The sequence below is a fragment of the Chelonoidis abingdonii genome, chromosome 17 (genome assembly GCF_003597395.2).
Source record: "Chelonoidis abingdonii isolate Lonesome George chromosome 17, CheloAbing_2.0, whole genome shotgun sequence".
Lineage (NCBI taxonomy): Eukaryota > Metazoa > Chordata > Testudines > Testudinidae > Chelonoidis > Chelonoidis abingdonii.
This window is the reverse complement of record NC_133785.1, coordinates 11,275,475-11,295,881: the sequence shown is the minus strand read 5'-3', so window position 1 is coordinate 11,295,881 and position 20,407 is coordinate 11,275,475. Positions and strand designations below refer to the sequence as shown.

Genomic DNA, 20,407 nt, shown 5'->3' with positions numbered 1-20,407 from the left:
CAGGTGATAGGGAGAAGGGGATACCATGGTGGATGGGCAGCAGGTGGGAGAGGATACGAGGGTGAATGGGTGGCAGGGAGGAGGGGCTGGGTGGCAAGGAAGAGGGAATACCAGAACAGATGGGCGGCAGGGGGGAGGGGATACCAGGGCGGATGGGTGACAGGGAGGAGGGGATACCGGGGTAGACAGGTGATAGAGAGGAGGGGATACCAGGGTGGATGGGTGGCAGGGAAGAGGGGATACCAGGGCGAATGGGGTGACTCAGGGGAGGGGACACCAGGGCGGATGAGTGGCAGGGAGGAGGGGATACCAGGGCGGATGGGTGACAGAGAGGAGGGGATACCAGGGCGGACGGGTGACAGGGAGGAGTGGGTACCAGGGTAGACAGGTGATAGACAGGAGGGGATACCAGGGTGGATGGGCAGCAGGGAAGAGGGGATACCAGGGCGGATGGGTGACAGGGAGGAGTGGGTACCAGGGTAGACAGGTGATAGACAGGAGGGGATACCAGGGTGGATGGGCAGCAGGGAAGAGGGGATACCAGGGCGGATGGGTGACAGGGAGGAGTGGGTACCAGGGTAGACAGGTGATAGACAGGAGGGGATACCAGGGTGGATGGGTGGCAGGGAAGAGGGGATACCAGGGCGGATGGGTGACTCAGGGGAGGGGACACCAGGGTGGATGAGTGGCAGGGTGAAGGATAGTATTGGACTGATAACGTTGGCAGCACACCAGCCCCTCTGTATCCAGAATCTAACTGAACCAGTTCTGGCTGAGATATATAATGCTAAAATCTGCGCACTGATGCAGATTAAAAAGTAATCTTCTCTCCCTCAGCACTGGGGGACTTAGGCAAGTGCTAGTCACGGGCTTGAGCCATGGAGACACGGGGCTGATGCTTATGATCATCCCATATTTTTTACCCTCCCAAGCTTCAGGCTCATCCCGCCAGTGCAGAGAAGCATGCCCAGCCTCAGAACCACACAGCCACCCCTAGAGAATATGGGACACAGCTAAGCTCCATAGCCCAGCCCTCAGGCAGCTGATTTCTGCAAAAAGATTAGATCTGCCCAGATTTCCCATGATTTCAGCACAATAAATGCCTCCCGGTGACAATAGGATTTCATAAATATAAATGCTACTACTGTGCATAGCTCACATACTGAGATGCAGCCACCTCTAGGGTGGGGCACAGGAGCTCTCTATACAAGGATCCCTCATCCAGTCCTGAGATGCAGCCACCTCTGGAGTAGAGCGCAGGGGGCTGGCTGTTTAACAGCCAAACGTGTGTTTGTGACAGAGCGTGGGGAAGGACAGTGAATTTAATTTAAACTCTAAGGGGGAGAAGATTTCAGAGCTGCATTGGGGCATTAGGACCAGCACTGACTGGGAGGGGAGACTGGCCTGCTACTGAGCCCCACCCCACAGCACCCTCTAGCACCACACTATGGCATTGAGGTCAGCCCTGACTGTGTCCCATGCCTGTGGGGCCCCAGCCCAGCCCTGCTCAGTGTGGGAGTCCTGGCTGGGCACAGGCTGCAGCTATTCTAGGCCCTGGCGTCCCCTGGGCCCTATACTGGCAGGCGGGCCCAGCTAATTACAGCTGCAGAGATTAACCTTGCCATGTAGCGGTGTGGGGGGAGGGAGCAAGGGACTCCTGAATGGTGCTGGGGGAGGGGAGCAAGGGAAGGGTCCATGCACTGGGCCCAGGACTCCTCAGCTCCCTGCCCTCCCCGCCACAGCTGGTGCTGAGACTCTGCAGGGGCGGGAGCAACCGACTTTGCAATGGGATTTTCTCACTAATCCCCTGGGGCCTCCCTTGATTGGCTCAGTTAGACACTGGGCTGTGGGTCAGACAGACACAGCAACTCCTCCCAGCGGAGCCTTGTGGCCCCCCACAAGCTTATTAGAGGGAGCATGTCCGGGATGAGCTCCCCCCTGCCTGGCCTGGGACAGAGCCACAAGCAGCATTGGAGGAGGTATGGGCACTGCCCCCATCTCTCCACATAGGGACTAGCACAGCTCCTTCCCACCCCCATAGGAACCAGCACAGCCCCAACTGCCACAGCATGGCCCCCACCCTCATAGGACCCAGCACAGCCCCAACTGTCACAGCATGGCCCCCACCCTCAAAGGAACCAGCTAGGGTGACCAGATGTCCCAATTTTATAGGGGCAGTCTCGATTTTTGGGTGTTTTTCTTACATAAATTCCCATTACCCCCCTACCCAGTCACAATTTTTCACACTTGCTGTCTGGTCACCCTAGAACCAGCACAGCTCCCGCCCACTCCCATAGGAACCAGCACAGCCCCCTCCGCCACAGCATGCCCCCCCTACCCCCATGGGAACCAGCACAGCCCCATCTGCCACAGCCCAACCCCCCCATTCCCATAGGAACCAGCACAGCTCCCCCCGCACCTCCACAGAGATCTGCACAACCACCACTCCCACCCCCACTGCAACTGGAACAACCCCACCACTGCCACACAGACCAGCACAGCCCCCCTTCACCATCCCTCCACAGAGATGGGAACTATCCCCCTCCTCCACAGCCCAGCCCCCCATAGAGACCAGCACAGCTCTTCCGCTCTGCTGCAGCTGCCACCCTTCCCACCCAGCAGAGCCCAGCACTGCTGCCCCCTGCCACCCCCATCCCCTAAGGACCAGCACAGTGTTGAGTGACACAAGTGCCTGAGCATCAGGGTGACACTCCTTGACCTGGGCCATCCAGGAGGTCGGCCTAGGGGCTCTAAAGGACCCTTCTGGCCTTAAGATTTATGAATGAACCTACGACTCCCTCCGTTCTCCATGCACACCCACCAACCACCCAGCCTGCATGCTCGCCCCCGCTGCCGTCTATCCGTCCATCCCCCCTCCCATCCGACACACTCAGCAGCAGGAACTGTGGTGTTGCTGCCTGTGAGGGTGAGGGGTGAAGCTGATTAGGGGTACTGCTGGCAGAATAGGGTGGAGCTGACAAGGTGAGTGCAGGGGTAACCCCTGCTGGGGCAGAGCCCCCTGCTCCCAGGGTGGGGCAAGCAGGCCCTCAGGGTTCCCTGTGGGTACTGTGTATCAGGGAACAGCCCAGGTGGGAGCTGACTCATCCCTGCCTCACCCCACAGCCCTGGAGCACAGGCAGCTGAGCTGTGCCAGTTATGGCAGGAGCTGTGTGTGCGGGAACGCCAGGCGCGAGACCGGAACCGCCAACTGCTGCGGGACTTTGGTCACCTGGAGACCCAACTGGAGCTTCTCTGGGCCAGGACAGATGCTGTAAGGAGGAGGAAGGTGAGACGGGTTCAGCACCAGGACATCTGGTGATCACAGAGAGCCCCATCTGGGGAGAGTCAGACTCCGACAGGGGACAGCTCTCCAAGAGAAATAGACTGAATAAGGACTCCTGGCTTCAAGCCCGTGTTCTCAGAGGGGAGTGGTGCCTAGTGGTTAGAGAGTGTGGGTGTGTGGGTAAGGGGATGAACTCCTGGGTTCTATCAACGCGGAAAGAGGATGGTTTAGCACCACCAGTGCAGAGAGTGGGTGGAAATCAGTAATTCCGTGGGCAGGGGAGGATGCTGAGACACCCAGGAAGGAATTCAGCTCTGGGGGATCCAGATGGGGCCTGTGGTGGGACCAAGGGCAGAGGGTCACATCCCTATCTTGCTCATCTCAGGTGGACTATAGCGAATTTCTGCAGCAGCTGCTTCTTCACCCAAGGATGGAGGCAGGGAGCCCCGGCCAGGTCTCTCAGCACCAGGTAGGCACAGCCTGGTCACACTAAACCTCCTGGGCAAGAGGGAGTTGGCACCAGAGTGTTGGGGCATTGGGACCAGCACTGACTGTGAGGGGAGAGTGCCCCCCACTTCCTGCAGCCCTTCTCTCTCCCCACAGTTCTTAGGTTCTCCCCCTTACCCCCTAAAGCACTGGCCTGGCCTAACCCTGCTTAGCATGTGCTCTGCCTTGAAGCATGATGGGTTCTGGAATCATCCAGATACTCAGTTGATTTCTCTTCCCCCTCTCCCCAGGACTGGGTGTCCACCTGGACATTGGACCTGCCTCTGCGCTCACACTCTGGGAGACGCCTCCCTGGCCCCACACAGTGGATGAACCATCTGCAGTATCGGACCTGGGGGCCTAATCCCGTCTCCCCGACACAGTCCCCAGAGCCTGCTGCCTTTCTTGCATCCACATGGGCAGGTAGGGCTAGGTCCATGGAGGGTAAGGAGGTAGCCCTGTCCCTGTTCTGTGCTGCTCAGCCTGGAAGCCCACCCAGACCCCTGAGTCCTCCTTTTCCTGCTGATGCCTCTTCCTTCTCTGCCCCCTAGCAGCCCGACCCACAGGGGTCCCCCATGGCACACCCTGGCTCCACAGAGGGCCCATCGCCAAGGACCATGGCTACAGCATGCTGGCTGCTATGCCCCATCAGGAGTCATCCCTGCTTCTCCCCCGACATCGGCTTGGCTTTCCCAACACAGCTGAATCAAAGGGTGTGCCTGGGGAGCCTGTGTGGGTGAGGGACAGGACTCTCCTGGGTGACAGTGCTCCAGGCGCCCCCCTGGCACCCGCAGCAAGAGGAGATCTGCTCCTGGGGGGGAGGCCCAGGGTCCTGTCCTGAGAAGTGGGGAGTCCAGAGGGGAGCAGAGCGGGGATGGGCACATGGAGGGTGCAGCACATCCTGGAGCATGGGCCACTGGGTGCCATCACCCAGCCATGTCCATACAGCACTGAAAGGGAGTGGGGGTGTGGGAGGAAGGGGGCATTAGGAGCTGAGAATGGGGAGTGGGGTAGCTGGGGGGCTAATGTGTCTCTGGAGGATGGGGGGTTCTGTGGAGCAGGGGTGAGGTCCAATCTGCAGGGGTTCAATCCCCCAGCCTTCATCCAGTATCCTGGGAGGATCCTTACCTCTTTGCCAAGCCCTAGGCGTGGCATTTCACAAGGGTGAGCTCTGCAGCTCTCTGTCTCTGAGGGGGCGGCTAGAGCCCAAAGGCCCCTTCTCCCTGCTCTCTGCAGCAAGCCCACCTGAATGGAGACTCCAGCGGGGGCTTCCCCCCTCCAGGCAGCATTAGTCGCCTGCATGCCAGGATCAGCTCAGCCTGGGAAAGGCAGGGGGCCAAAGCAGCTAGATTTGCTGGAATCCTGTGTGGGGCAGAAACTCAGCCCTCTGACCTGCCCTCAGGCCCCTGGCCTTTCAGAGGTGGCTCCCACTACCTGAAAATCCTTCTGCCATATTCCACCCAGGAGCCAGCCTTCTGCCGGCTTGTGAAGGGGAAGGGGAGCCCTCTTCAGCCTGGCAGGTCTCCTGCAGCGGCCTCACCCCAGCTCCTGCTGCCCCTCCAGTTTGACACTGGGAAGCCCTGAGCCTCGCAGGCAAACCCCACTCTCACTAGCCTGGGCAGCAACCTCTTGTCCCAAGCCTCACTGGTCAGCCAGTTAGCCACAGCTGCGGGGAGCTAGCCTGCCCTTACCGACTGTGGCAGAGCAGGGTTTATACACCCCACTCAGGGCCCGTCCTGGTACCCCATTTCAATGTGTCCTCACTGCAGGTACCTTAACCAGGGACCAGCCCCCTTTGGGGTTCGATACTCTTTAGGTCCAAACTGATCCAGGCTGCTCCATTGGAGCAGGGGAGAGTTACCTTGGCACCATGTCTCCCATCCCCTGGGCCCTCCTCCCATCCATCTCTCTGGGGCTGAGGCACCAGCTGTCCCAAGAGCAAGCCCGCTGAACCTAGGGCTGAGCCCCGCCACGGGCACATCACCCTCCATATGGGTTAGCCCAGAGGCCTTCTTCTGATGAGCCTCAGGTCTATCCAGGCCTGATCTTCCCTCTGGAGGTACAGGCCCCATCCTGTTACACCCCATTGTCCTGACCCGCGAGCAGCTTGCCTGCCCACTCATGCTCTATTCAGCTACAGCCTTGCACCTCAGGACTTTAGGATCCCACAACAGGAGCCAACTTCATCAGGAGTCAACCATTCTCCCCAGTTCAGGTTTGCCCTTAGTCCCCAAGTGACCCCCTTGTGCGGCCCCAACTTGTGCCAGTCCCCACCATTGTTTTTTACTCCTAGCCAGACCTATTGTCTATGATCTCATCTGCCGAATGACCCGTGCTACACAGCTCCCAGTCCACTAACCACAGCCTGAGCTCACGTGAGCAGATTTCACAGAACTGGTCTGCCCCCCCCCAGCTCTGACAAAGCATCCAGGGCAGTGACACCTGCCCCTTTACTCCCTTTGTGGCAATATCTCCCATCAGAGTGGCAACCCCCTATACATCCCCTTGGGTCTCTGCACACCCCAGACCCTTCTCCTGCGACGAGCCTAAGGGGGCAGTTCACACATAAGCAGTAAGGCCTTTTGGAACCATCCCTAGACCCCAGTATGGGCCCCTACCATTTGACTGTACAACCCAAGGCTCTGGGACCTGGTGAGGGAGTGAGACAGCAGAGTCTGTCTGCATGGGAACCCGCTTCAGATGGCAAGGCAGAAGGGAGGTGGAAGCATTTACAGGATCTGAGCTCAGCGCACACAGTGACAAACGGGCCTGGAGTCCAAAGGAGTCGGAGAGCTGCAGCACTCGGCCTGGGAAAGGCTAAGCTTGGGACTGGCAGAGAAATAGGGGTCCTCCCAGGAGACTGGGTAAAGGCCAGGGCAATGAAGCCTTGCAGATCAGTGACAGGGTGGCTTAGGGGGCTCTGTGGTGTGGCAAGGCTTGGGGACGGGACTCGGGGAGGGGGCCCTGGAGTGGGTCTGCAGATGTGGGGGGAGGCTCTGTGCTACAAGTGAGCTGCTTGGGGCCTTTGCCTCCCTCCAGGGCCTGGCACAGTTGCTGGCTCTGCTGCAATCCTGTGACATGGATCTGGGAAGGGACTGGACACTTTGCAGGGCAGCCCTGGTCCTGGCCATGCCCAGCCTGGCAGCTGTAGCCTGTATCAGCTGTGCTCCCATCCCTTCCAGGGACTCGCCCCCAGCCCACGCAGACCAGGGCACGTGCAGGAGCTGGGATACACACTGAAGATGCTGCCAGCTCTGGGGTGAGGCACCGACACTGGGCAGCTAACAGGGCCTCCAGGAGGCTGCTGTGGAGAGGAGCCTGGGAGCAGGACAGCACGGAGACAGCCTGTGAGAAGTCCTTGGACAGGTACCTCCCTGGAATCCCCCCAAGGTTCCCAGCCATTGAAGAGAACCCCAAGGGATGGTGCATCACCCATCCCAATATGCAGCCACCTTTGGGGTGAGGTGCGGGGGCTGTTTATACAGGGATCCCTTGCCCTGTACTGAGATGCAGCTGGCTCTGGGGTGGGGCACTGGGGCTGTTTATACAGGGATCCCTTGCCTGGTGCTGAAATTGCAGACATCTCTGGGGTGGGGCACTGGGGCTCTTTGTACATGGGGTGGACCACAGGACTTGTGCCCAGCGGTCTCATCCTGTGCTCAGACTCTGTCTCTCATCCCTAGGGTCCCAAGACCGTGGTGCAAGGAAAAGCCAGGAGGAGACACCACAGCCCTGGATAAGGGGGGGAGCAGGAGCTGGGGCCAAGAGCCATGGGGAGAGCAGGCAGGGAATGACAGGCAAGAAGAGTCTCAGGGGAAGCCAAGACGGAGGCTGAGTGTCAGAGTGAGACAGCCTGGGGGGAACAGGGATTGCGGAGAAGGGGTGCAGCTGAAGGGAGAGGGAGGGCAGGTTCCTATCCAGGGGGTAGGGCAGCTGGAGGGAGGAGAGGGACGCTCAGCCATGGAGCAGACACAGAAGGAGGAGAAGGAGGAGGAAGAGGAAGGTCGGGCAGGGGGGGTGGAGGGCCAAGAGAGGGAGGAAGATGAGGAGGGGAACGAAGGCCTGATGGGGACTCAGCGGGGCCAGGAGGCAGGGGAGAAGGATGAGGAAGGCAATGGGGAGGAAGTCTCTGGAGGGGCAGGGGAGGAGGAGGAGGCAGAGGGGTGGGGGAGCAAGGAAGGCTCCACTTTGGAGCATGTCCAGGCATCAGCAAATGGTGGGGAGGATGAGGAAGGCCTGGCGGAGAGGAGGGGCCAGGAAGAGGAAGGTCTAGCAGGGAATCAGGGGAACAAGGAGGAGGAGGAAGGCCTGGTATGGGGGCAAAAGGGCCAAGAGGGTGGTGAGGATGAGGAGATGGAGGGTGAGGAAGGCCTAGCAGGTGGGCAGAGGAGTGAGGAGGAGGGCAGCAAGGAAGAGGAAGGCCCGTCGAAGGGGTTAGGGGGCCAGGATGGGACCAAGGAGGAGGAGGAGGAAGGTCTGGTAGGGTGGGGGGGCCAGGAGCAGGATGAGGAGGAGGAGGGAAGCGAGGAGGAGGAAGGCCTGCCGAAAGGGCTGGAGAGCCAGGATAGGGCCGAGGAGGAGGAGAATGAGGAGGGCAGCGAGGAGGAGGAGGAGGAGAGCCGGGTGGGGTGGGGGGGCCTGAAGCAGGGTGAGGAGGAGGAGGAGGGCAGTGAGGAGGAGGAAGGCCTGCCGAAAGGGCTGGGGGACCAGGATGGGGACGAGGAGGAGAGGGAGGAGGAGGAGGAGGAAGGTCTGGTAGGGTGGGGGGAACAGGAGCAGGGTGAGGAGGAGGGCAGCGAGGAGGAGGAGGGCCTGGAGGGGCAGCAAGGGGGTCAGGAGGGAGGAGAGAAGGAGGAGGGCAGTGAGGGCCCGGCGGTGGGGGGCACAGAAGGCCATGTGCAGGAGGAGGATGCAGAAAGCGACTTGGTGCTGGGCGCCCTGGGAGCCGGTGCTCAGGAGGGCCCAGGCACTGTTGAACAGCGCAGGTGAGTCCTCTTCTTACCTGCCCTCCCCCCCACCCCTTGGGCCATGAGTCCCAGTGAATCCTCCCCTTTAACTCGTCTCCCCATCTCATTTTAGGGGCCGTGGCAGAGAGACCCCTGCCTGGGACAGCCACAACCCAGAGTCCCCACAGGGTGAATGAGGAAGCTGGTATCCCCCGCCTTGGCATCCCTGAGTTAAACTCACAGCCCATCCAGACCAGAATTCCAGCCCAGCCACCACCAGTCAGACCCAATGGCTGGTATCCCCCCTCGGTCCAACCCCTGGGCCCAGCCAGCCTGGTATCCCCCCTCTTTCCGACCCCTGGGCCCAGCCAGCCTGGTATCCCACCTCGGTCCGACCTCTGGGCCCGGACAGCCTGGTATCCCCCCTCGGTCTGATCCCTGGGCTAGGGTTGCCCACTTTTCGACTGCAGAAAACCAAACACCCTTTCCCTGTCCCTGCCCCGTGCCTTCTCCGAGGCCCCGCTCCTGCTCACTCCATTCCCCTGGGCCTCCATCGCTTGCTTTCCCCCACTCTCGCTCACTTGCTCATTTTCACCGAGATGGGCAAGGGGCTGGGGTACAGGAGGGGGCTCAGGGCTGGAGCAGAGGTTTGGGGTGCAGGAGAGGGTTTGGGGTGCGGACTTCAGAAGGGAGTTTAGGTGCAGAAGGGGCCTCAGGGCTGGGGCAGGGGATTGGGGTGTGGAGGGGATGCAAGGTGCAAGCTCCGGGCAGCACTTACCTCAGGTGGCTCCTGGAAGCAGCGAGCATTTTTCTCCAGCTCCTAGGCAGAGGCGTGGCCCGGGGGATCTACATGCTGCCCCTGTCTGCAGGCACACACCCTCCCTCCCCCCAACTCCCATTGGCTGCTGTTCTGGGTCAATGGGAGCTACAGAGCTGGTGCTCAGGGCAGGGGCAGCGCGTGGAGCCCCCGTGGCTGCGCCTCCACTTAGGAGCCAAAGGGAAATGCTGGCTGCTTCCAGGAGGTGCACAGAGCCAGGGCAGGCAGGGAGCTTGCCTTAGCCCTGCTGCGCCACTGACTGGACTTTTAATGGTCCAGTCAGTGCTGACCAGAGCTGCCAGGATCTCTTTTCAACTGGGAATTGTAATTGAAAACTAGATGTCTGGCAAACCTGGGCCCAGCCAGCCTGGTATTTCCCCCAGATCAGATCTAAGGTCCCTCAGTCTTATATCCCCACCCCTCCTTTGTCCTGACGCTGCACCCTGTCCAGCCCCTGCCACCCCACCTGAGAATTTCACGTTCTGCACCTCCTACTACAGATCTAGGACAGCTTTCATCCTGGGGGGAGGAGGAGGAGGAGGAAGAGGAGGAAGCAGAGAGTGAAGGGGATGAAGACATAGAAGCTGCTTTGGCTCCCCAAGGAAATGCAACAGAACCAAGGTGGAGATCGACCATGAATCCGTGTTCCCCATGTCTGAGTGTGGCACTAGGGGCAGAGTGCAGCAGGGAGCAGGACAGGTGTGCCATAGGGGTGCTATCCCCTTGGAGTCAGTGCTGAACCCTCGGGGGCGCTATGCTGCAGGGAGTGGGGTCGGGACTCAGTAGGGAGCACTCTCCCCTTGTAGTCAGTGCAACAGGCTACACACAGGTATAAAGAGGCTGGAGCAGAGGCAGAGAATTTCCTTCCCTTTCCCAGCCCAGGCCAATGAAAACATCCTGATCCCAGAGTGCCCTCTACTCGCCAAAGGCTGAATGGCAGCGATACAGATTTCTCCGCCAGGGAAGATGCCTGTGGCTGCAGACTGGGTGTGCAGTCTGGTTCTTGCTCCCCCATGTGTCAGAGGCTCTGTGTGGCCAACAGTCCCTGGGGAGGCCCCTCAGTGTGAATTTGCAGCAGACATCCACAGGGGAGGGGCTGGACAGAAAGGTCTCTGCAGGGTGAGCAAAGCCAGGCCAACCCTGCCCCCAGCTCAGCTGAACATGATTTCTAGTACAGTACAAGAAGAGGAGTCTAGTGGTTAGAGCAGGGGGGCTGGGAGCCAGGGCTCCTGGGTTCTGTCCCCAGCTCTAGTAGGGGAGTGGGGTCTGGTGGGTTAGAGCAGGTGGATTCCAGGGTTCTGCCCTTGGCACTAAGTGGATAAGTAATGGGAGACTATGGAACAAATTGCCCCCAAAGGGACTAAGCATCGTCAGCCTGCTCTGATATAAATGCAGAGCAGCATGACATTTACACCACACGCCACCACACCAATCCGGGCACTGCACACACATTTCTCCTGCCCAGGGAGGGGAGGAGAGGGAATGCATCACATGGGTACCAACCTCAGTGCACGGCTGGGAGCAGCCCTGATACCGTGGTGATGGCTGTGGGATCAGCACCTGAACAGGACAGAGTAGCTGGTTAGGCTCTCGGCAGGAGCTGGCTGCTGAGCCCCCGCCATGGTCTGCCCTTTGCAGGATGAAGAGGAGAACGTCGGAGAGCCATGAATGGAGGGGAGGCAGCCAGAGGAGCCCTCACTTGGAGGAAGGGTCAAGGAAAGTCAAGGTGGTTGAGGCACCACCCACCAGCACCACCCGGTGGCCAAGGTACAATGGGCAAAAGACAGGGGAGGTTCTGTAAACAAAGTCCAGTCCAGCTCTTCCCTCCTCTCAGAAGGACAAGCTGGAGTCTTTCCAGGGAATCCAGTTCCATGGTTGGTGATGGGGCCTTTCCCTTCTAGAGGGCACCCGCTTTGATCTGGTCCCAGGGTGGATGTAACATACTGGGGAGCAGTCAAGACCAGTGAAGGGTTGCCAGGCAACCTTGGGTCTCTTACAATAGTTGCTGCAGCGGCTCCCTTCTGGGCTGCTCACAAACAGCCTTCCAGCATGCAGATCATACCCTGACTGTCTGTGCGTAACTGCAGCCTGCCAGCCACGCTTGGGTTGCACTCTGGTTTTCACCAGCCTCAGCTACCTCTGCTGGGTGATCCCAATAAACTCCTGGTCCCAGATTCCCCCCGCCCCCCCAAATGTATGTCCTGTACTGCCCAGCCCTCTCTTGGACAGTCCAAATATATTAAGTCCATTATTCCTTTAAGAGAGTAATATACACACAACTTGCCATCCTGTATGGTGTTACCCAGACACTTCAACTTAAACACACTGGATTAGATAAAACAATAAAACACGTTTATTAACTACAAAGAGATTTCAAGTGAATATGAGCAATGAGGCATAGGAGTCAGAAATGTTTACAAGAAAAATAAAGATAAAACGCTTTCTAGTGCCAACTTAACCAACTAGAGAAAGCAAAGTTTCTCACCACATGCTTCCAAAAGCATTGCTGACGGAACTCTTCCGGTCAGGACCCCTTGGAGGGTTGCCAACATCTCCCCCAGTGTCCAGTAGCTGTTTCGTTTGTCTTCCCAGGGGCGGAGAATGAGATAGGCAGGGAAGGTGGTCTGGGGGTAGAGGAGTTGTCCCTCCTGTTTATAGTTTCAGTCCTGCTTTGAAAAGCATTTCCAGCTGTGAACCAAGGGATGGGGGGGTCTAGTGGAGGAAGGAGACCTGAGGCTGTTTCTTAAGATGCAGATCTCTTTGTCCTGTCTCCCTTTCCTGTGATAACCCATCAGCCTGGCTGACGTCTGGCTGGGGCATCGGCTTGCACTTTGGGCATAGCTACACTAGAGAGTTTACCGCAGTGCAGCTGCGCCGATGGCTGTAAGCTCTCCAGTGTAGCCTGAGCGGCAGTTGCTATGTCTGCAGGAGAAGCTGAGCGACCCTCTGTGTGACATGAGTTATGCCGACACAAGCTGTAGTGTACCCATAGCCTTTGTCTTTGAGAAATTGTTTTAGCCACTCCCCAGACTTATATGGGAACACACTTCAGACATGATTTCAGCTTATGTTCATCACTGTCCACCTAATGTTACCCCATGCATTTCACCCAGGTGTTACTGATCAGCTAGCTATGAGTTTTCAAATGATACCTCACGTGGCAATCCATGTACAAATATTAGCGCACTAGTGTGTAGAGACTGACTACAGGGGTGCACTCCGTCACAGTGGGGGAGACTGGCTGCCTCAGGGACAGGGAGTGGGATCTGGGGCCTTTCCCCTCTAGGGGACAGTGGCTTCTGTCTGGATCCTCCTGTGCATGAGGTAAGTTTGCCAGGTCTCCGCCCAGTCCCTTGGGGGGCAGACTCCCCCACCCTCCCGCGCGGGGGAACTAATTAACCCCATGTGAATTTGCTGTCTGCTTGGGAAGGGGAAGCAATTGATTCATGAACTGGGTGAAAGCGGGGACCATGTGGTCAGGGCATTTGTCTCATTTAAAGGGCCAGGGCACGAGAACCTGTCATAGGGTGGCCTTTGCTGTGGAGGGGGTGGGGAGCAGGCAGCCCCCAAATGGGGAGGCAGGTTGGCCTCATTCCCGTGGTCCTTGGTATAGCACAGGCCCCTCCCTGAGCCAGGGGGAAGGGGCTGGATGGGCCACGGAGGCTGGGATCCATCTACCTTCAGAATGGTCCCCTTGGAGCGAGTAGAGGTGCCCCCAGCTGAGAGTTCCCTGACCCATCTGTGTTTATGCTTCCTCCCCCAGGACACCACCGTGAGGGCCTGAAGCTTCCAGTGTCACAGGTGAGGAGGTGTCCACGGAGAGAGACAGGTTAATATAGAGCTGGGAATAGAACCCAGGAGTCCTGGCTCCCAGCTCCCCCTGCCTAAGACCACTAGATCTGTTTGCCTCCAGAGCTGGCACTAGAACCCAGGATTCATGGCCACACCTGCTTACCCCACTTCACCTGCACAGGGTTCTGGGGTGACTCAGAGGAGCTGGGAGCAGGCCTGGAAACGTCACTGAGGAAGGACCAGAGCCTGGACGACCAAGACGACTTCTATGACTGAGGGAGGGATCCAGTGCCTGCAGGTCCCAGTGAGATGGGGGCGATCTGGGACGGGAGATTCACCGTGCATGGCCTTGGAGGGCACAAAAAGACCCAGAGACAGAGCTGTGAAGCCAGCCACGAGGGTGGAAGAGACACATGAACTGCGGGGTCCCTGCGCACCAGTGTGCAGTGTGTGACCCTGTCCTGGGACTGCTGCCCCTGCCCCCAGAGTGCAGGGCTGATTGTCCAGAGTCCTTGAAGCATGTGGATGGCACATCAGGCAATAAACTCTCCCAGAAGGGAACGGAGTGGAGAAGCCATGGGGGGCAAAGGGGCCCAAGGTGGGCAGGGAGTTTATAATGCCCCATTGTGGGAGGGTGGGGAATCTTTTGCAGTCAGGGGCTGGGTCAGAAGAGCAGGGGAGACAGAATGCACTGGGGACTGTGGGCACTGATTAATCGGGAGTGATCGAATGGGGAGGGAGAGACAGGGCCCTGACTGCTAGGAATTGGGCCAGTGCCCATCTGTACTGGTGGGATTGGGAATCTGGACCCTGAGGCAGGGCAGCATTGGTGCCAGTGCAGCTCAGCAACCTGGCTGCTGAGGGACAGACACTGTCAGGGGAGACCCAGCCCAGCCCCATGGTGCTGGTGGGCATGGATCCCATGATCCTCAGGTGGGGCCCACCCCCTACTTAGCACAAGAGCGGGCAGGGCTAGCAGAAAGTGTCCACGAGGGGAGGGGAGGGGAGGAAGGGCCATGTGCTGGGCACAGAAAATGGCTCAGCCCTGGTCTTAGAATCCCTTGGCCCCTGTATGGGTGGCCCTGCCCCGTGTCTGGGAATGAAGCAGTGTCTGGGGCCGTGCGGGACTCTTGTGTGTCTGTGGGGATCCTTCCAGGCCACAAGATCACTATAATGGGGGGTGTCACAGCTAGTGACCAGTCAGTCAGTGCCAGGCAGGCCTGGCATTAGGGTCTGTGGCAGCCATCGGGGGCACTGTGGATGCAGGGAGGGAGAGGGGGCAGTATTACCAACCTCAAGAGATCAAAAAATGTATGAGTCAGATCCTGAAAAATCCTGTTTTTTTTAAACAAGATGGTGTGGTTTTGATGGTTGAACTCCCCCTGCCCACCTCAGTGTGTGTGTTACACAGCATGTGCATGACAATTGCTGATGCCAACGCTCCCACAGGTATCAGGAGTCAGGCCTGGCAGGCCTCTTCTGGGAGCCCCGTAGGCCCCAGAGCTTGGGGTGGGAAGTAGGGGGGAGGGCTCAGACTTGGCACCACTGCCTGCGGAAGTGGGCCAGAGTGGAGAAGCGGGAGATTTGGGGGGTATCTGCCTAAGCACCTCAGAGTCACATCCTCCCCCAGCTCCCAGGATGCATTACGCTACTCTGCCAAGCACCACCAGCACCCTCTCTCGTCTTGCCCCTGGCCAAAGCTGGATGGGGCGACCTAAACGACAGCTGGGTTTGCAAAATGTTTGGGGCCAGATCCTCAGCTAGTGTAAAAAGAGCTAGAGGATTTATGCCTGCTAAGGATCTGGCCCTTTAACCCACCCAGTGGCATTGAGCCTGGTTCTCCTGTCCCTTGGCAGCCATGTAAATCAGGAGTGGCCGCATCAATGTCTGCGTGGTTACACCAGAGTGAAACCAGTGCTGGTGGGAGAAGTCTCAGTGCCACTGGGTGGAAACACAGTAAATTTTCCTCTAAGGTGCAATTAAAGCCTACCAGGAGCTGAGCAATGGGGTTCCAGGCAGCACCTTAGAACTTGCAATGCTAAAACAATTTGTGTTTTGCCATTTGCTCTCCTGCTGCTCTGGACCACTCAGATTTTCCTATGAAAGCCCCTGAAGCTGGTGGAAGGTTTCCAGAGCAATGTTTTTCTAGCAAAAAAAAATGACTTGTGACTGAACAAATATCCCATTCTCCCTCCCCCTTTCAAAAAAACATTCTGTCAAAACATTTCAGGGAGAAAACCCGAAATCTGCACATTTCAACAACACAAGGGGTGTGTGGGTTTTTTGGGGGGAGAGGAGGGACAATCTGGGTAAGGTTTGTTTGCCAAGCAGCCTTCCTAGTTACTTTAAGGAAGGCCAACAAATATTCCAGAGTTTCTATATGTGGAAGAGAGACCCCCACGTTGCTGATTTTATCGTGAGTTTCGTGATATTTCCGTTTTCCCTTAAAACGCCAGCACCCAGACTTTTGGCATTACAGAAGAATCTTAACTTTAATTAAATAAGCAATTAAAAGTCAGCTCTCCTGATTGTGGAAAAAAGCTTGTCCCCAAGTGCCCCATAAAGGTTCAGAAATCAGAAGGCAAATAAAAATACCACTCCCCACATACGTATATACATGAAAAACAGGTCTTGTGATTTTTAAGATCTTCTCCTGGGTTTTTGGGTCAGACTCTTGAGTGTTTAGGGTTGGCGTTGCTGGAGACTGCCTCAGTATGGCGTGTACAGGGAATCCGCCCTTTGGGGATCGAGCTCCGTGTTTGCTACAAAGGCTGAAGAAGGTGAGAGAAGTAACTTGGAACACCCTGGCTTACTGAAAAGGACTAGCAAACTTGAATGGATCGAGCTGCTCTCTAGCACAAAACAAACCACTGTGTGCGTCTCTCGCTCTCGTTTGGGATGGGAACTACCAATCCCAGCATGCACTTGTATCAGCACATGTCGGGGCGGGAGACTTCAGTTCCCAGCATGCAGATGGAGGGGGAACCATAACCCCCAGCTCGCACTTGGGATTGCACAGGAAGAGCTAGTGAGAACTACAACTCCCAGGATATCCTTGGGTATGCACAGGGCTGGGCCAAGGGGAACTACAGCTCCCGGCGTGCTGTTCGCCGAGTCTCCTGCCCCAATGTGTCGGTGCCCAGGCTGGGCTGAGAGCGGCGAGTGGAGCTGATATTAGGGGCTGAGCCGCAGAGTGAGTTCTGGGGCGCGTTGGGCAATGGGGAAGGGAGGCTGAGGTTTGGGGAGTGGCCATGTGTGGGGAGCACAGAGCAGGAGCCGGGCAGGGGCCATGCGGTGGTGGGACGTAAAAGAGGTTGAGCTGTATGGGGGGCGGGGGCTGAGGGGTATGGTTAGGGTGTGTACAGGGGATGGGGGGGGGCTGAGGGGTATGGTTAGGGTGTGTACAGGGGATCGTGGGGGGGACTGAGGGGTATGGTTAGGGTGTGTACAGGGGATCGTGGGGGGACTGAGGGGTATGGTTAGGGTGTGTACAGGGGATTGTGGGGGGACTGAGGGGTATGGTTAGGGTGTGTACAGGGGATCGGGGGGTACAGAAGCCATGGGTATTGGGGGGTTGAGCTGTATGGCTGTACAATAGGGGTGGGGAGCACTAGGACCCTCAGGGAACAGTGGTTTCTAACTGTGATATGGCACAAACGACAGTTTCCCCAGGCCTGTGGCATCTCTTGGGTGGCAAAGGAGCTCTTCCTAGTGCCAGCGTGGTGGGTGCTAGAGAGAGCCTGCCAGCTCCCCAGAACTCTCCCCTGGGGCTGGATTCTGTCCGCTGTGACCTCCCCTCTCCCCTGGACTCATCTCGCAGCTAAGACTCACCATGTCAAAAATCTCCCGTGCTGCCAAAGCTGTGAAGAAGGTTGATCCCGGGAGTGTCATCCGAATGATCATCCGGGCAGGGCAGGCTATGCCGGGGCCTCCCCTGGGCCCTGTCCTCGGGCAGGTAGGCCAGACCTCTCACTGGCTGTGTGATCGGGGCGGGGAGGCCTGTTATACTGGGGATGGTTGGTGTGTTTAACAAGTGGTGTGGGCTAATGAGGTTCACTGCAAGGGCAGCAGGTGCTTCTGGGACAGTGATGCTCCAAAGTAATCCCCTCCCCCAGGTTCCTGCTGCCCCTGCGGCTCCTCACAAGGTGGGAACAGGATTAACTGCTCTCACTCTGGGCTGCTCAAGGCTGTTGGCTCTGTGGTTCAAATTCTGCGGTATGGGGTCTTTAGCCCTCTCCCATTTGCTGGCTGGATGCAGATGTCAAGGCAGCATCCCAGCTTATGGAAGGAGGATTTCCTCTTACACCTGTTACGAGAGGCACAGTGTTTGTGGGAAGGAAGAGATCCAGCCTCCCCAGGCCTGTTCGGGAGACACATGGGGGCACGGAGCCCTTTAGGATTGTCTCTCTTATGGGGCCCAGTCACTCTACTGGCTCTTGAGCTCTCTGCAGTTGAAGCTGCTTCCCCCTTGGGGTGAGGGGCAGAGAGATATTGCTCTATTGAACTTCGTGTTGGGGTTCCGGTCCCAATCAGGGCAGCCAGGCTGGGCATGAGGCACTCAGGAATCACAAGGGGTTGTCTTTCATTCGAATGCCTGTGGAAAGGATCGGTTCAGGCTGAGAGTAGCCCCCGGGGGCAGCTGGCACTGGTGGCTTTAGCTGTGGGAGAGAAGAAGGCCATTTCGGAGGCCTTCGTTGCTTTCCCCAAATGGGGCAGCGCCTCAGAACTGTGCTGCGAGGAACGAGTGTTGTAACGGATGCTCTCATTCAGCTTTGTTGGCCTGATCATTAGTGACAGCTTCACATTGCACAACTCGTCCCACCTGATCCAGAGCCCAGTGTTACACCCTGGATCTGGACTCTTGTAGCCTCATCCTGGGCCATCAAACAGGGAAAAGGGGGTAGGGGCGCATGTACTATTGAAATGTGACCCCAGGGCAGGGGACTGGCTGGCTCAGGTGTGGGGAATGGGATACAGGGCCTTACCCTTCTGGGGAGCACTGGCTGTGGTTTCGGGTTGGGTCACACGTGGATCTGCAAGAGATTCTAGGGCATATGGGGCAGGTGGGTGGGGGATCCAAATCCCCTGACAGTGTCCCTGTTTGTCTCCCCAGAGGGGCATCCCTATTGGGCAGTTCTGCAAGGACTTCAATGAGCGAACCAAGGACATCAAGGAGGGGGTGCCACTGCCTGTGCGAATTGATGTCAAGGTGAGACACACCCCAGCACATCCAGAGATACGCACAGCACAACCCCCGCCCACTGCATACACCCCAGGAACCCCACACCTTGCTGCCCATGTGCATTGATATCAAGGGGAGGCACCACCACGCACACTGCCCTAGCCTGCTCTACCCCATCACTGCCACTGGGCCAGAGCACACCCCTCTGCAGTGGGGCAGGATCTGTGTGTGGCAGGTTACTGGGAGGTCTCCGTTTGGGATGCAGAGGGGTCTGGGCTACGTCTCCTCAGGCAGGACCCCAGTTTAAGCCCCACCCCCTCAATGTGTTGCAGCCAGACAGAACCTACGAGATCCAGATCAACCAGCCCACGGCCTCCTATTTCCTCAAGGCAGCCGCTGGTATCGACAAGGGGGCAGCACAGACTGGTGAGGAGGTGAATGGGGGCAGCGCAATCTTGGGAGACACAGAGCAGGGAGGGGAGAGGCCCAGACTGGTGGGGAGGGGCTCACACAATACGGGAGCAGGGCCACACAGGGTGGTCAGGGCAGGGGTGTCACCGATGGCGGGGGGCAGTCACCCTGGGCTCTGGGGGTGCCCACGCTGCCCTCTGTGTTGAACCCCAACTAGCACATGCTGAGCAGCACCCAGGGCCTCCCTCCACTTCCCTGCTGGCCCGGATGCCCTGTGAACAGGTGTTGGGGGGAGAGTTGTGCCCCCAGGATTCACCCCCCCACATACCTTCTTGGAGACAACCTGCAGCAAGTGCACCCCATAGAAAGAGTGTGTGGGTCCCCTGGTGGCTGCTTCCAGCATTAGAGCTCTGGACTGCATCTGACCATGGCACACGGGGAGCTGCAGGTCAGGATGGAGGGGCCTTGCAGGAGGGCTGCAGGTTGGCTGGAGGGGCCCTGTGGTCCATTGGGGGGTGCTGTGGATTGGGACACGGGGGTCCACATGGGGTAGGGGAGCTGTGGGTCAGAATGCAAGGGCCCCACAGGGGGGCTGTGGGTGGAGCTAACAGGTCTCTGGCTGAACAGGGCATGAGGTAGCGGGCATGGTGACCCTGAAGCATCTGTACGAGATCGCTCTGGTGAAGTCCAAGAACTCCAACTTTGTGGTGCGGGACACGAGTCTGGAGAAGGTGGTGAAATCTCTCATTGGCAGTGCCAGAACCCTGGGCATCAAGGTGGTGAGAGAGTGAGTACCCACACAGAGCCCTGGCGGGGGCAGGAGCCAGGAGCCCTGGGTTCCCAGCTCTGGGTGAGTCGGGGGAGTTGGCAGTCAGAGTAGCTGGGTTCTGTGCCTGGCTCTGGGAGTCAGGACTCCTGGGTTCTAGCCCCAGGTCTGGGCAGGGAGTGGAATCTAGTGGTTAGAGCAGGTTGGGGCTGGGTGTGGTCTAGTGTGCTAGATGGGGCTGGGCGCCAGGTCTCCCATGTCAGGCAGGTCTGACCCCTTTCTTCTCCCCCCACCAGGCTCAGTGCAGAGGAATATGCTGTGTTCCAGCAGCAGCGCGAGGAGGCCTTGGCAGTGGCGGCAGCAGAAGCTGAGGCAACAGCATTGGCAGCGGTCACCAAGAAGAAATGATCTCCAGGACACCTGCCTCCCTAGGGGACTGCAGGGCCAGCAAGTCCAGATCGATCGATGTTCCTGGCCTCCAGGGTCAAAGCCCCACTCTGGGTATGGGGAACTGGGGGCATCCCCTCAGGAGCAGCATGTCAGTCTGTCCATCTGTTCCCCCACCCCTGTTCCCCTATCCTGGCCATCTTTGTCCTATGGACTTGCCTCTATGGAGAATGGGAATTAGCCCCACCCCTCATATCCAAGCCTTCTTTAAAATGTGCTGAATTGCTTTGATGCAATTAAAATCCCAACCCAATAAAACCCCACTGTGACCACCAAA

General features: G+C 58.1%; 1 protein-coding gene across 2 annotated transcripts; it reads left to right on the top strand.

Moving 5' to 3' along the window:
* The first annotated feature begins 17,156 nt into the window (after positions 1 to 17,156).
* On the top strand, positions 17,157 to 20,407 carry MRPL11 (mitochondrial ribosomal protein L11). Of its 2 annotated transcripts, XM_032804196.2 has the most exons (5): positions 17,157 to 17,279; positions 18,438 to 18,533; positions 18,839 to 18,932; positions 19,545 to 19,704; positions 19,980 to 20,407. In XM_032804196.2, exons 1-5 carry the CDS (start codon positions 17,157 to 17,159, stop codon positions 20,089 to 20,091), a joined length of 585 nt encoding a protein of 194 aa, XP_032660087.1. In that variant the 3' UTR covers positions 20,092 to 20,407. The 2 variants fall into 2 exon arrangements, with proteins under 2 accessions (XP_032660087.1, XP_032660088.1); XM_032804197.2 differs by lacking the exon at positions 18,438 to 18,533.